The sequence below is a fragment of the Empidonax traillii genome, unplaced genomic scaffold, assembly GCF_003031625.1.
Source record: "Empidonax traillii isolate 1590-97213 ecotype Southwest subspecies unplaced genomic scaffold, ASM303162v1 scaffold975:size500420, whole genome shotgun sequence".
NCBI lineage: Eukaryota > Metazoa > Chordata > Aves > Passeriformes > Tyrannidae > Empidonax > Empidonax traillii.
The window spans coordinates 228,823-240,282 of record NW_020956168.1 but is presented as its reverse complement, the minus strand read 5'-3'; the positions used below and the strand labels follow the sequence as shown (position 1 = coordinate 240,282).

Here is an 11,460-nt window from a genome sequence, read left to right as displayed (position 1 = left end):
GCCCTGCAGGGGCCGGAGCGGAGGGCGCCGGGGCCGGGCCGGGCCGGGCAGGGCGGCGGTGGCGGCCGTGGGCGGTGGCGGCGCCCGGTCCCGGCCGAGGCCCCGCCCTCCTCCCCGCCGCCCATTGGTCGAGCACCGCCCCGCGCGCTCGGGAACGCCCCCCAGGCCGGGGCGGAGCGGGCGGTGATTGGTCGAGGGGAAGGGGACACGCGCGGTGCGGCGCGGTGAGGGCGGCGCGGCCGCCATGGCGGGTGAGGGCGGGGCGGGGCGGGGCGCGGTCGCCATGGCAACGCGGGGGCCGCGCCGGTCCCGCCGCCCCCCCCTCCTTCCCCCTGGGATGGAGCCTTTGCATCCCTTCCCTTCTCTTCCCGCTTGCGAAACAGGGGCGCTTCCCCTTTCTCCAGAAGCCGCCTTCCTTTTTCTAAGAACGCGCCCGGACGCGGGGAAGCGGGATGTGCGAGGGGGGGCGGAGCGGGACCAGCCGCGCCTGGCTGAACCGGCATCCCATGGGATGGGATGGGATGGGATGGGATGGGATGGGATGGGATGGGATGGGATGGGATGGGATGGGATGGGATGGGATGAAGAGCAGGGAAAGGCAGAGCCCACACGAGGATGCATCCCTGGCACCAGCAACCCCCGGGAGCAGGATCAGGACACTGAGAGTAGCTAGAGGGACAGGGAGTGAAAAGGGACCAGGGAGAGAAAAAGGGGACCAGGGACAGAAAAGGCAACCAGGGACAGAAAAGGGGATCAGGGAGTGAAAAGCAGAGTGGGGAGTGGGTTTGTCAGAGCTCTCAACACCAAACTCTCAAAAAAATTACAACACGCCCTCGAAACCTGGTTCAGTTCTGTTTCTTTGCTGCCTTCAGATCCTCTTTTCATCTCCTCTTCCAGGCATCCTCTGCGAAAAACCCTCTGCGGTTGGTGCTGAGCGGCCTCAGCCTCACCACAGGGACTGAGAGAGGGGAAGGGGCCAAGGGAAACAGCGAGTGCTGCAGTTTGGGGAGCATGGGGACCCTAAACTCAGGCTTGGAGCTTGGACATACAACAAGGGAGCCTGGCATGGATTGGTTATAAAACCCTTCCATCTTTTATTTTATTGCCTTTGGTAAAGCTCGGTAAAATATTTCTGGGACAGGCAACTCCTTGTCTGGCTTTAATTACCTGGGCAAATTTTCCTAAGGATTATATTGACCTCAAATATGTCAACGTTTGTTGAGGCCGTGTTCCTGAGGCTTTTCCCATTAGGTGCTAATGGATTCTGGCTAACAGTCAAGCCGGATTGACCACCAGCGGGTGCCCTGGCCAGCCCCAGGATACCACAAGTACCTGGGGAAGAGAGCTGGGGAGGGCAACACCAGCTTTGTTAGAGCCAAATTACAAAAATCGCCATGGCTCCGAGCCAAAGAGATCAGGGAACGTGCTTGAGCAATTGCATTCCTGACTATCTGCTTCTCTGGGCATGATTCACTTCTAAGTCAGGGCCGTGAGACTTCAAGCAAAGGTTGCTTTTGCTTGGGATTGTCCTCCTGCTGGGAGGGTGCAGCGGGGCAGATGCAGGGACCCCACACCTGGGTGCCGCTGGGGACAGCCAGCCAAGTTTATCCCACCCCTCCCTTGAGTGCCTTGGACCCTGCCATGCTCCCTCCCGTGCTGTCAGCACCCCAAAGGCTCTGGGCACGGACTCCTCCCACCCCAGAGGCCTGCACTGAGCTCAGAGGACACCACAGAGGCACAGAGACTTCCCTGCCATCGCCCCCGTTTCCGCTCAGCTCGAGCAGGGCCCGGTTTTAGCAGAGGTAAAACCTCAGCCAGAGGTTTGCGGTCTTGGCCACATGCAAAACTCCCTGCTGGTTTTCACTCTCCCACGCTTAGCAGAGAGGTGGAACTCCCCTCTCCTGGGATCCCTGCTTGACTGAGAGGTGGAACTCCCCCCTCCTGGGATCCCTCCTGCCCCAGCACTGTGTGCATGAATGGATGTTCCTGATGCATCACCTGCAAGGGGAACCCTCAGGAAGGACCATTGCCACGGAGAACAGGAGTGCCTACAGGAGTCTGGCCTCAAAACCCTGGAGATGCAGCGCCCTGGGGCTCCCAGGGTGGCTCTCAGCCCTTACCTCCCTGTCAGGACAGCTGGAGAGCTTCCCACATCCACTGCCCATCCCCTGGGTTGCTTCGGTGAGAGAAGATGGGTCCTGTCAAATCACAGTCCTCTCCACAGCACTATCCAGTGTGGATTTGTCCTTTAATCACACCCCAAACGGGGCATGCAGGAGCAGTGCAGGAACAGTGCCGTGCTGGGTGGTGGGCACTCACTGCCCACAGGTTCACAGGGAGGGTGAGAGGAGCACAAGAAATGTCCATGCACAGGCAGATTGGAGAGGTGGGAGGTTCCTCCAGCACCCCGTTGGCCTCCACTACTCCTTTCCCTCTTCACACAGCAGCCTGAAGGTCAGCCCTGAGCCGAGCCTCGAGGTCCCCAGTGCCCCGGGCCATGGCAGGGAGGGCAGTGCCTCGGCTCTCCTGAGAATTCCCAGAGCCTGGAGCTGGGAAAGGGTTTTGGGGAAGTGTCCTGAGAAATCCCTGGAGGCAGCTAGGCTGGCAAAGACACAGGTCTGTCTTCAGGCTACAAGGAGCTGCCACCATGGCCAGCAAAAGCTGGGAGCCATATCCATCATCTGTGGGAGGTGGGATGCTGTGAGCCCCGTCACGGGCACCGAGACACAGGAGCCGTGTGTGCAAGGTCCATGCTGTGGTCTGAGGGGCTGGACATGGCCTGGGTGGAGGTGCTGTGTGGGAAAGCCTTTCCAGAGGCTCCTGGGCCACTAAAAGGACTGACACAGCCTCTTCTGCTCCTCCCGGCGCGGGCTCTGCGGGGACACGGCGGGGGCATTGTGGCACCACACACACACCCACCCATCACACTCACCCCTCGCCCCATGGGCAAGCTGGAGGCATCTTTCTGCCTGGCCCCTGTGGCCAGGGGACCACACAGCCTCCTCCTGCCAGCACCACAGGTGCCAGGGGAATATTCGGATGGGCAGAGCAGGAGGGTGGCGGGGATCAGAGCACCACCCAGCTGTGAGCAGCATTCCCAGTGAGAGGAATTACCTGTACAAGCTCTATGCTGTTGGCAGCAGCCACCAGCCAGGAGACAGGTCCCTTTGGTGCCACCTCAACGTGACAGGGGCCAGGGGAGCCACTGAGAGAGGGTGTGCAGGAGCCCGAGGCGGGGTCACTGTCCTCGAAGAACTGCAGAGGGGACAGCCCGATCTGGAAGAGCAGAGCAGGGATGGACGTGCAGCTCCTGGGGCTGCACAGCCAGAGGACATCACCCACAGCACCCCAGGGCTCCCCAGCCAGGGCAGGACCACGCCGGGTCCCCAAAACCTACCGAGTGGTAGAACTCGTCGCCAGCAGGGTCGATGACCAGCAGCGTCACCCGCTCCTCGTGGGCACGGATCCTGAGCACCGTCTGCTCGTGGTCCAGCCCCTCGATGCTCTCGCCGTTCACCGCCAGGACACGGTCCCCTTCCTTCATCCCTGCCTGCTCGGCTGGCAGCCCCTCATCCACCTCCCACAGGAACTGGCCTGGCATGGTGAGGGCACAGGGAAGGTGCTGCCAGAGGGGAACTGGCACCGCTGAGCCCCGAGTGCAGGTGGGCACGGGGCTGGCAGCTCTTTAGGCACAGCCCCCCCCCTCAGCCCCCTCACCTATGCCCCCCGAGATGCAGTCGTCCTCCTTGAGCAGAAACCCGTAGCCAGCCGGGCCCTTCTCCAGGTGCAGCTCCCGGGCCTTGAAGGGCAGCCAGGCGGGGTCTGCCAGGGCGGCCGTGACCCGCAGGCCCCGCAGGCGGTAAAACTCCTCCACGGCGCTGGATGCCACCAGCAGGGTCACCTTGTTGCCGCTCTGCTTAAGCTGCGTGGGAAGCGCAGGGCGCTCGGTGATGCCCCCAGGGATGTCCCCAGCCCCTTCCCTCACCCACCCACGCCGGGAACAGGCACCTTTCTGGTGAGCTGAGTGTGTGAGTAGCTCTTCACGCTGTCCCCGTTGAGCTCCAGGAGCCAGGAGCCTGCTGGCACCCCTGCCCTGTCCGCTGGCCCATCCTGCCTCACTGACAGCTGGAAGGTGCCCTTGGTGCCTGCAGGGAGGGGATCTGGGGTTATTCGCCAGCCTGTGCACCCAGGAGCTCAGGGGATACCCAGGCACGTGGTGGGGCAGCAGTGACAGTGCCAGACAGGGACAGAGGCTACATGCTGGGGTGCTCCCAGTGCCAGCATCCCCACTGCCCATTTTACCTTCTGGCCCCGACACAGTGAAGCCAAACCCGCTCTTGTCCCTGGTGACGTGGCAGAGGCGCGGGCGGATGTCAGGGGGCAGCATCTGGGACAGGTCCCTGCCCAGGGCTTTGGCAGCTTCGTAGGAATCACCATCCAGCACCGCCAGCAGGACCTGGTTCCCGCTGGCCTTGATCCTCCGCACCACCTGGAAGCAGCCAGGCTGTGAATCCCTGGGATGGGGTGGGATCAGGGGCGTGCCACCGGCCCCGGGGGGCTCCCATCTTACCCTCATGTGGTCCATGTGGTCCACGAAGTGGCCATTGACCTGGAGGAGCCTGTCCCCGTCCTGCAGCCCCCTGCGCTGGGCCACCCCCCCCAGCTCAATCTGCCGCACGATGTGTCCCTGGCAGCCCCGCTCCTCGTGCAGGCAGAACCCGAAGGTCTCCATGCTGTCCTTGCTCAGCAGGTAGAAACGGGGCTCCCCCACGGCCTCAGCATCTGTGTGGGGGCACAGCCCGTGAGCAGGGGGTCCTCACACGAGTTCCCTACCCCATCCTGGGCTGGGGGCTCCTTATCTGTTCACCTCCCACAGCGTGAGAGGGAGCTCAGGGCCCCAGCAATGCCCAGGTGCCACAGACACAGGGACACCCTGGGAGATGAGGGTGTTTATTTACCCGTGTCCTCAGTCAGTGTCAGGGCAGGGTTGTCGATCCCATCTTTGGGGTTAAATTCAAATTTTCTGAAATGATAAAGTGGCAGGAGAGGCCAGGGTTAGTGCAGCATCATGGTCTCCCCCTGCCTTGGGGGGGTCTGCTCCTCCCAGGAAAGGGCCAGCTGAGCCACAGCTCCTCTTCCCTGGGGAAAGCCAGGAGGGGATCTCCCTCTTGGATCACCCTCCACATCTTCCCTGAGCTAACAACTCAGGGAAGAGCTTGCTGGGGCAGGGCAGCCGTGACCCACCCCACCTCAGCTGAGATGTGCCCGGCCCCAGAAATCCCCCTGGCCAAGGGGAGCTCAGGACTTACATGATGGATGTCTTGTCCCCGAGCCCTGCAGAGGGAGAGGAGAGGTCAGCGCAGGAGGGGGTGGGCTGGGAGCAGACCCCATGCTCTGGGACACTCAGGGCTTGTCCCTTCACAGGCTGAGCCTGCCATGCCAGGTGAGGGGGTTTGCCAAGCCCACACAGCCCCCCAAGCCCCTCTGTTCCCTGGCACAGCTCATCCCTTGCCCCCACCACCACTGTCCTCTTGCATTCCCAGATCCTAAGGTCACTCGCTGCCCAGCCCAGCAGGATCCTGGGGGGCAAAGCAGGGCCAGGCAGATGGAGCCCAGTCTTAGGGGTTTGACAGGGCTGAGCGAGGATGAGAAGGGTCACCAGGAGATGGAGACAGAGGCCTTCCCTGGCACACCTCCCCATAAAAGCCCTCCCCATCTCCTCCAGCACAAAGAACCCCAAAACCAGGGAGAAGGGATTCCTCCCCAGCATCCCCACAGCGTCCATCTGCATTTTCCTGCCTCCAGTTCCTTCCCGTGGCCCACCCAGGCTCGGACATCCTCTTGCTCGGTGTGGAAGCAGGGCCTGGAGACAGGAGTGTGGGGAAGGGTCTCCCCAGGATGCAGCCCCACTCCCCCAGCACGTACCTTCTGTTTGCTTCATGGCTGCAGGGAATGCAGGAGGGAGCAAGGTACAGGGTGAAGTGGCAGGGAAGCGTCCCCGCCTCTCCCAAGACGCCCCAGGTTTAATGGTTAAACAGCCTTGATGTCTCCCCTGCCCTCCCAACCCCAGGGCACTGCCAGCCCGGGCTGGAGCAGGGACCAGCCCCCTGGGACACCCAGCTCCTGCTGTTCTGCCTTCCAGGGGAACACGCAGCGGGGAAGACAAACTCATCTGGCACAAGAAGTGGTCGGCTCTGTGCCCACCCTGGGAGATGGAGAAGGGGCAGAGCCCTCCACTCCACCTGCTGGAGGGGCAGCTGCACCAGCAGCTCCCACATTCCTCCCCAGGAAGAGCCTGCAGAGGAGACTGAGTCTCAGAAACAAAGTGGTGCACTTTAATGCTCCCTTAAGGATTCACAAACAAGGCTGAGCCCCACCCTCTGCCACTGCTGTGGCCGGGCTGCAGGGGCTGGGTCTCCACGAGCCCAGAAGAACAAGTCCCGTTTGCTCCTGGCCCGGTCTCTGTCCCATTCCCACACTGCAGCCTTCAGGGCTGAGCCCCACATACCCAGCATCTTGGACAGCACCCATCCACCGAGTATCTCCATGTGGATCAGGGCGCACAGGGGGCCGGGGCACACCCTCCACCACTCCCTGCCTGGCCGGGGGACGGGGCAGCAGCTCAGAGGGTCCCGTCCTGCAGCTTCCCCAGCATCTTCTTGACCTCGCTCTCGACCCGCAGGAACTTGGCCTTCCTCCAGGGGTTGGCGGTCTGGCTGCGGCTGCTCTCCAGGTCCTGCAGGAGGAGGGCGAGGTGCTGCCTCACCCTGTCCCGGTCCCAGAAGGGCAGGTTCCTCTGCACCACGCTCAGGATGTGGGACCAGTAGTCGGAGACGTCGGTGCCCGCCGTGAGGAACACCAGAGCCCTGACGCCGTCGCGGTCCATGCGCAGGCTGTGCAGAGCCTGCTTGCCGTCCTCGCTGATGTCGTTGAAGTACAGGCTGGGAGGGGGAGACGCCGTCAGGGTGGTGGGGGAGCACAGGGGCAGGACAGGGGCGCAGAAGGGAAGGGAGGGGACACAGCGAACTCACTGCACTTTGTCCAGCGCCTCGTGCCTCTTGGCCACCTCCACCACGCGCAGGGCGGCCGCGTCCGTCAGGGAGTTGTAGCCCAGGTTGAGCTCCCGCAGGTGCCGGTTCTGGGCCAGGTGCCGGGCGATGGCCTCGGCGCCGCCGTCGCCCAGCGCCGTGTGCAGCAGGGACAGCTGGGTCAGAGAGCGGTTCCCCGCCAGCGCCTCGGCCAAGAACTGAGCCCCCTGCTCGCCCACGGGGTTGTTGGCCAGCCTGTGGACACGGGGGGGGCGTGGGGAATGCCTCGTGGTGGGCAGCGGGGACGGAGCCGTGCGGGGACAGGGGGGCAGTACTCACCGCAGGCTGCTCACCACGCACTTGTCGTGCAGGAGCAGGTCACGGATCTCCTGGCAGGCGTCGGGGCCCAGGCTGTTGAGCTGCAGGCTGGGGCAGAGCAAGACACGGGGGTGGCAGGACCCAAATGGCCGATACCCGTGGGCCTGGCAGCCCTGCCCTCTCCATCTCCCCCAGCCCTTCCCATCACTGCCCTACTTGGGCTCCCCAAACCAGGCCAAGCGAGGTTTCCTCTCCCAAAGGGAGCACGCTGATCCCGCAGCGCAGCATGGGCCAGCGGAGCCAGAGCCAGCAGGAGCAGGGGAGGGGAAGGGGGTGCGGGGTCTTGAGGGTGGGTGAAGGTCTGAGGAGGGATCAGGACTCCTCCAAGCCCTCCTGAGCATCTGGAGGAAGGAAGTGAGGCACAGCCCAGCTGCAGAGCCCTGTCCAACTCTGCTGAGCAAGTCTCGCCACCACCTGGGCGGCAGGAAGACCTGCAGCTCCACAAACGTTCTGGAACAACTGTGGAAACACCTGCAGGGCTCACACTCCCGCCTTTGGGATGCCCAGCTCCTCCCAGAGACACCGACACGGGGATGACAGGCGGCTCCAGGGAAGGACTCAGGTCTGCCAGGGCAGCTGGCAGCACAGCCCGTACCAGCTGCTGGGAGCTGCCCAAAAATTCCTGCGGGAGGGTGTGCTGGGACTTCAAATCCCAGCATGCCGTGCCCTAGCAAGGCTGCTCAGGGAGCGCTGCATGTTGGAAGCTGTAGTTCCCTAGGTCTGCGCTGAAGATAAACAAGGGCAGGCACGCCCTGCCCTACTTTTTCCATGCCTGGGCTCCCAGTACATCCCTGTGATGGGCAGAGCTGAGGGAGAGCCCAGTTTTCGGGCACTGCCCAAGGGCAGGAGAAGGTGCTACTCACTGGAGAGCCTTGCATCGCAGCAGGACAGGGAAGAGGGTCCTCAAGCTGCTGCTGTCCAGGTTGCAGGAGGTCAGGTTGAGCTCCTCCACCTCGTGGCACGTGGTGCCCATGACTGAGGCCAGCACAGAGCACTTGAGGGGGGTCATCTTGATGGAGGCGAGGTTGACGGCGCGGAGGGAGCGCACGGCCTCGGCCGTGAAGCGCTCGTTCTGGAACTCGTGCAGGAAGAACAGGTAGTCCATCAGCTCTGAGGGGGGCAGCCCCTTGTGGCTCTTCCTGATGACCGTCTTCTTCATGGCCTTGGCGATCTCGAAGGCCGCCAGGTTCTTGATGGAGCAGCCCAGCTGCTCCAGGATGGCGCGGTTCCGGCGGGACAGGATCCCGCCCATGAAGATGGGGAACAGCTCGAAGACCTCGTCGTCGGGGGCCTCGTCGGGGTGGCGCATGGGGCCCTCCACGCCCAGGATGCTGGAGTTGATCTGGTCCAGGACATCATCGTTGTAGTAGTCCTCCTCCTTGAACAGCTCCTCCGCCATGGTGTGGGCGATGGCGTCCCGCTCCTTCCCGCTCAGCCGGGAGAAGTAGCGGGGGAAGATCTTGAGCAGGTTGAAGAGCACGGGCAGGAAGCGCAGGGGCAGCACCTTGGAGATGATGTTCACCACCACGGCCACGTCCTCGCTCACCCTCCCGATGACCTCCGACAGCTCCTTGCCCACCCTCTGCGCCAGGGTCTTCTTCTCGCCCAGCACCACGTAGAGGGCCGCCAGGTACTCCTGCATGGCGGGGATGGTGAACACGAAGGTGTGCTCCTTGCCCGGCTGCACGCACGGGCTGAGGAAGAAGCGGAAGACGTCGCTGCGGAAAACCTCCAGGAGGTTGAGCTCGCTCTCGGTCTTCATCTCCACCTCAAAGCACTGCTGCAGGTCGTCCTCCGAGAAGCAGGTCTTGCGGGACATCACCCCCTCGTAGGCCAGCTTGCCCACTGTCTTGGCCACGTACTTCATCATGGAGATGTTGGTGGGGTCGGTGCTGTCGAGCACCTCCCCGCTGAAGTTGAGCCTCAGGAAGCTGGTGTAGATGCCAGTGAGGGTCTGGGTGGGAGGCACCGTCCTGGTGAAGTAGAGGAAGTGCAGCGTGGTGCACACCAGCCAGCAGTAGGAGGGCAGGAAGCAGGCGGCCGTTATTTGGTTGTGGCGCTCCAAGTTCCTGGACAGCATCTCCACCAGGTTCTCCTGCTCGGCCGAGCTGCCGCCCCCGCTGCCCTCCCCGCTGCAGCTGGGCTGGCTGAGGCGCATCTGGAAGTAGAGCTTCTGCAGGTTGGTGTCGGAGAAGCCGCAGATCTCGGCGTAGCGCCCCACGTACTTGGCGGGGATGCGGCGCACGGCCGACGGGCGCGTGGTGACGATGATGCTGGCCTGCAACCAGAGGGCTGGCTGAGCCTGGAGGGGCCACAAGAATTATCCCCATCCCCTGCTAGACACGACGTGGAGCCTGGAAGACCACAGCCCAGCAGACTGCCTTCACTGCCTCGCCAGGCCTCCCCAAATTTCCCACAGAGACCACCCAGAAACAGCAATGTGAGGCCACCCTGGCGAGTCCCTCCCCTCCCTGTTTGCTCCCAGCCAGGCTGCACCACAAGTGATCACCCCAACAGCCCTGCCTCTGATGCCTCGGGGCCCACACCCAGCTTTCCTCCAGCACAAAGGAGCTGGAGGGGGAGACACTGACCTCGGGCAGCAGGTATTTTCTCAGCAGGTTGACCACGATGGCAGAGGGAGGCACGGGCTCGTTGGGGTCACAGCACAGCTCCGTGCCAGCCAGGCGGAAATCCAGGTTGAGGCGCTCCAGGCCGTTGAGGATGAAAAGCACCTTGAGGTTGGCAGCCCCCAGCACGGGCACCACGTCCCGGAGGTGCTGGTACTTCTTGGTTATGAGGCGGCGCAGGGAGATGGGGGCATGGCTGTGGGACAGGTCCTCACAGGAGAAGGGGATGACCAGCTCGAAGCGGGGCAGGCGGCCGTGGCACCAGTCCACCACCATCTTCTTGATGAGGGTGCTCTTGCCCGTGCCCACGGTGCCGTACAGCACCACGTTCTTCACCGGCCGCCCGCAGGCGTCCACATCGAAGAGGCTGTGGAGGCTGATGACCTGCCTGCAGGGCTGCTGGAGCTGCTCCTGGATGGTCAGGTCAGGGGAGGGCTTCAGGATCTCCTCCAGGGAGCTCTCCCGGATCACTGGGTCCACGTGGACGGCATCCAGAGAGAAGGAAGGGCCGAACTGCCGCTCCTCGTTGGGCTGGTGGCTGAACCACGCAGACAGGCTCTTCTGGTGCTTCTTGATGGCACCTGGGAAGAGGAGAGTGCTTAAAAAAAGGGCAGGGGGCTGGGGAAGCTGCTTACCCCAAACCACTGCAACAAGGTGGCTGCAGGGAGGGGACAGCACCCAGTTCTTGCTGATCTCACACTGCCCAGGGCAGCAGCTGCTGTGCAGGACCCTCCACCCAGCACAGGGCTGCAAGCTTACCTGAAGAGGCCACGTTCCTCAGCTGCGACTGACTGTGGCGAGAGGAGCTGGGGTGGGCAGGATTCTCCCCAGAGCCTTCCTGGTAGCCAACATAGCCCCTGCAAGAGGAGGGAGAGTGTCATGAGGACAGCAGGGCCAGCAGCTCCAAGCCCTGCCTGGGGCAGGGTGGGCAGATCACAGGTGAGTGCCGTGGGAAGTGCTGAGTGGAGCCAGCTCACCCCTTCCTTCCCCCACACCAAGGGAGAGCGCAGGGCCAGGGCAAGGGCACGGCTGGGAACCAAGGGCAGGTCAGCAAGGCACGTGCTGTGCATCCCCAGCAAACCCACAGCGAGGCACAGGAGTTGGGCTGGAGGCAGAGCAGGCAGGGAGCTGGGTCTGGGTAGTTTTCTAGGTGGAAGCAAAGCGGTGTCTGTGCCCACAGAGCCCTGCTGGTCCCCAGGCAGCCACCTCAGCCACCCAGGCCCTGTGGCAAACAGGGACCCAGCTGTGCGGCACTGTACCTGTGGAGGGAGATGCTGCTTGCACGAAGGATCTTCCTGAGGAAGCAGCTGCCTGCGGTGCCTGAGGGGGAAGAAGAACACACAGAGTCAGGGATGGACTTCTCCAGCCCAGCAGCACTGACCCCACCCAGCCCAAAGGCTTCACACCTTGCTGGGGTGCCCCACAGA

At 63.3% G+C, this 11,460-nt stretch overlaps 2 protein-coding genes across 3 annotated transcripts in view; both read right to left on the bottom strand.

The window, feature by feature from the left end:
- Window positions 1-2,709: 2,709 nt before the first annotated feature.
- On the bottom strand, window positions 2,710-6,589 carry PDZD3 (PDZ domain containing 3). 2 transcript variants are annotated; one of them, XM_027903515.1, is made up of 10 exons: window positions 6,509-6,589; window positions 5,310-5,334; window positions 4,959-5,023; window positions 4,571-4,782; window positions 4,303-4,489; window positions 4,009-4,145; window positions 3,718-3,922; window positions 3,398-3,594; window positions 3,115-3,276; window positions 2,710-2,873 (listed from the first exon to the last, which is right to left on the bottom strand). In XM_027903515.1, exons 1-10 carry the CDS (start codon window positions 6,546-6,548, stop codon window positions 2,829-2,831), a joined length of 1,275 nt encoding a protein of 424 aa, XP_027759316.1. In that variant the 5' UTR covers window positions 6,549-6,589; the 3' UTR covers window positions 2,710-2,828. The 2 variants fall into 2 exon arrangements, with proteins under 2 accessions (XP_027759316.1, XP_027759317.1); XM_027903516.1 differs by lacking the exon at window positions 6,509-6,589 and adding an exon at window positions 5,926-6,004.
- Window positions 6,318-11,460, bottom strand: part of NLRX1 (NLR family member X1) — a 6,552-nt gene continuing 1,409 nt past the window's right edge. Inside the window, exons 2-8 of the mRNA XM_027903497.1 lie at window positions 11,293-11,409; window positions 10,793-10,890; window positions 9,998-10,614; window positions 8,270-9,684; window positions 7,368-7,454; window positions 7,032-7,283; window positions 6,318-6,941 (exon numbers count right to left, since the gene is read on the bottom strand). Of these exons, the coding sequence (XP_027759298.1) occupies window positions 6,623-6,941; window positions 7,032-7,283; window positions 7,368-7,454; window positions 8,270-9,684; window positions 9,998-10,614; window positions 10,793-10,890; window positions 11,293-11,409 (2,905 nt within the window). The 3' untranslated portion in view covers window positions 6,318-6,622. The remainder of the gene's footprint in view (window positions 6,942-7,031; window positions 7,284-7,367; window positions 7,455-8,269; window positions 9,685-9,997; window positions 10,615-10,792; window positions 10,891-11,292; window positions 11,410-11,460) is intronic.

What these genes read in the sequence shown, in the direction of transcription:
- PDZD3 (XM_027903515.1), bottom strand. Translation starts at nt 6,548, where the DNA reads ATGGAGATACTCGGTGGATGGGTGCTGTCCAAGATGCTGG. An exon ending in GGTGCTGTCCAAGATGCTGG is followed by an intron (nt 5,335 to 6,508) that starts GTATGTGGGGCT and finishes CTCCCTCTGCAG; the next exon opens with GGCTCGGGGACAAGACATCC. An exon ending in ACCACATGGACCACATGAGG is followed by an intron (nt 4,490 to 4,570) that starts GTAAGATGGGAG and finishes GGCTGCTTCCAG; the next exon opens with GTGGTGCGGAGGATCAAGGC.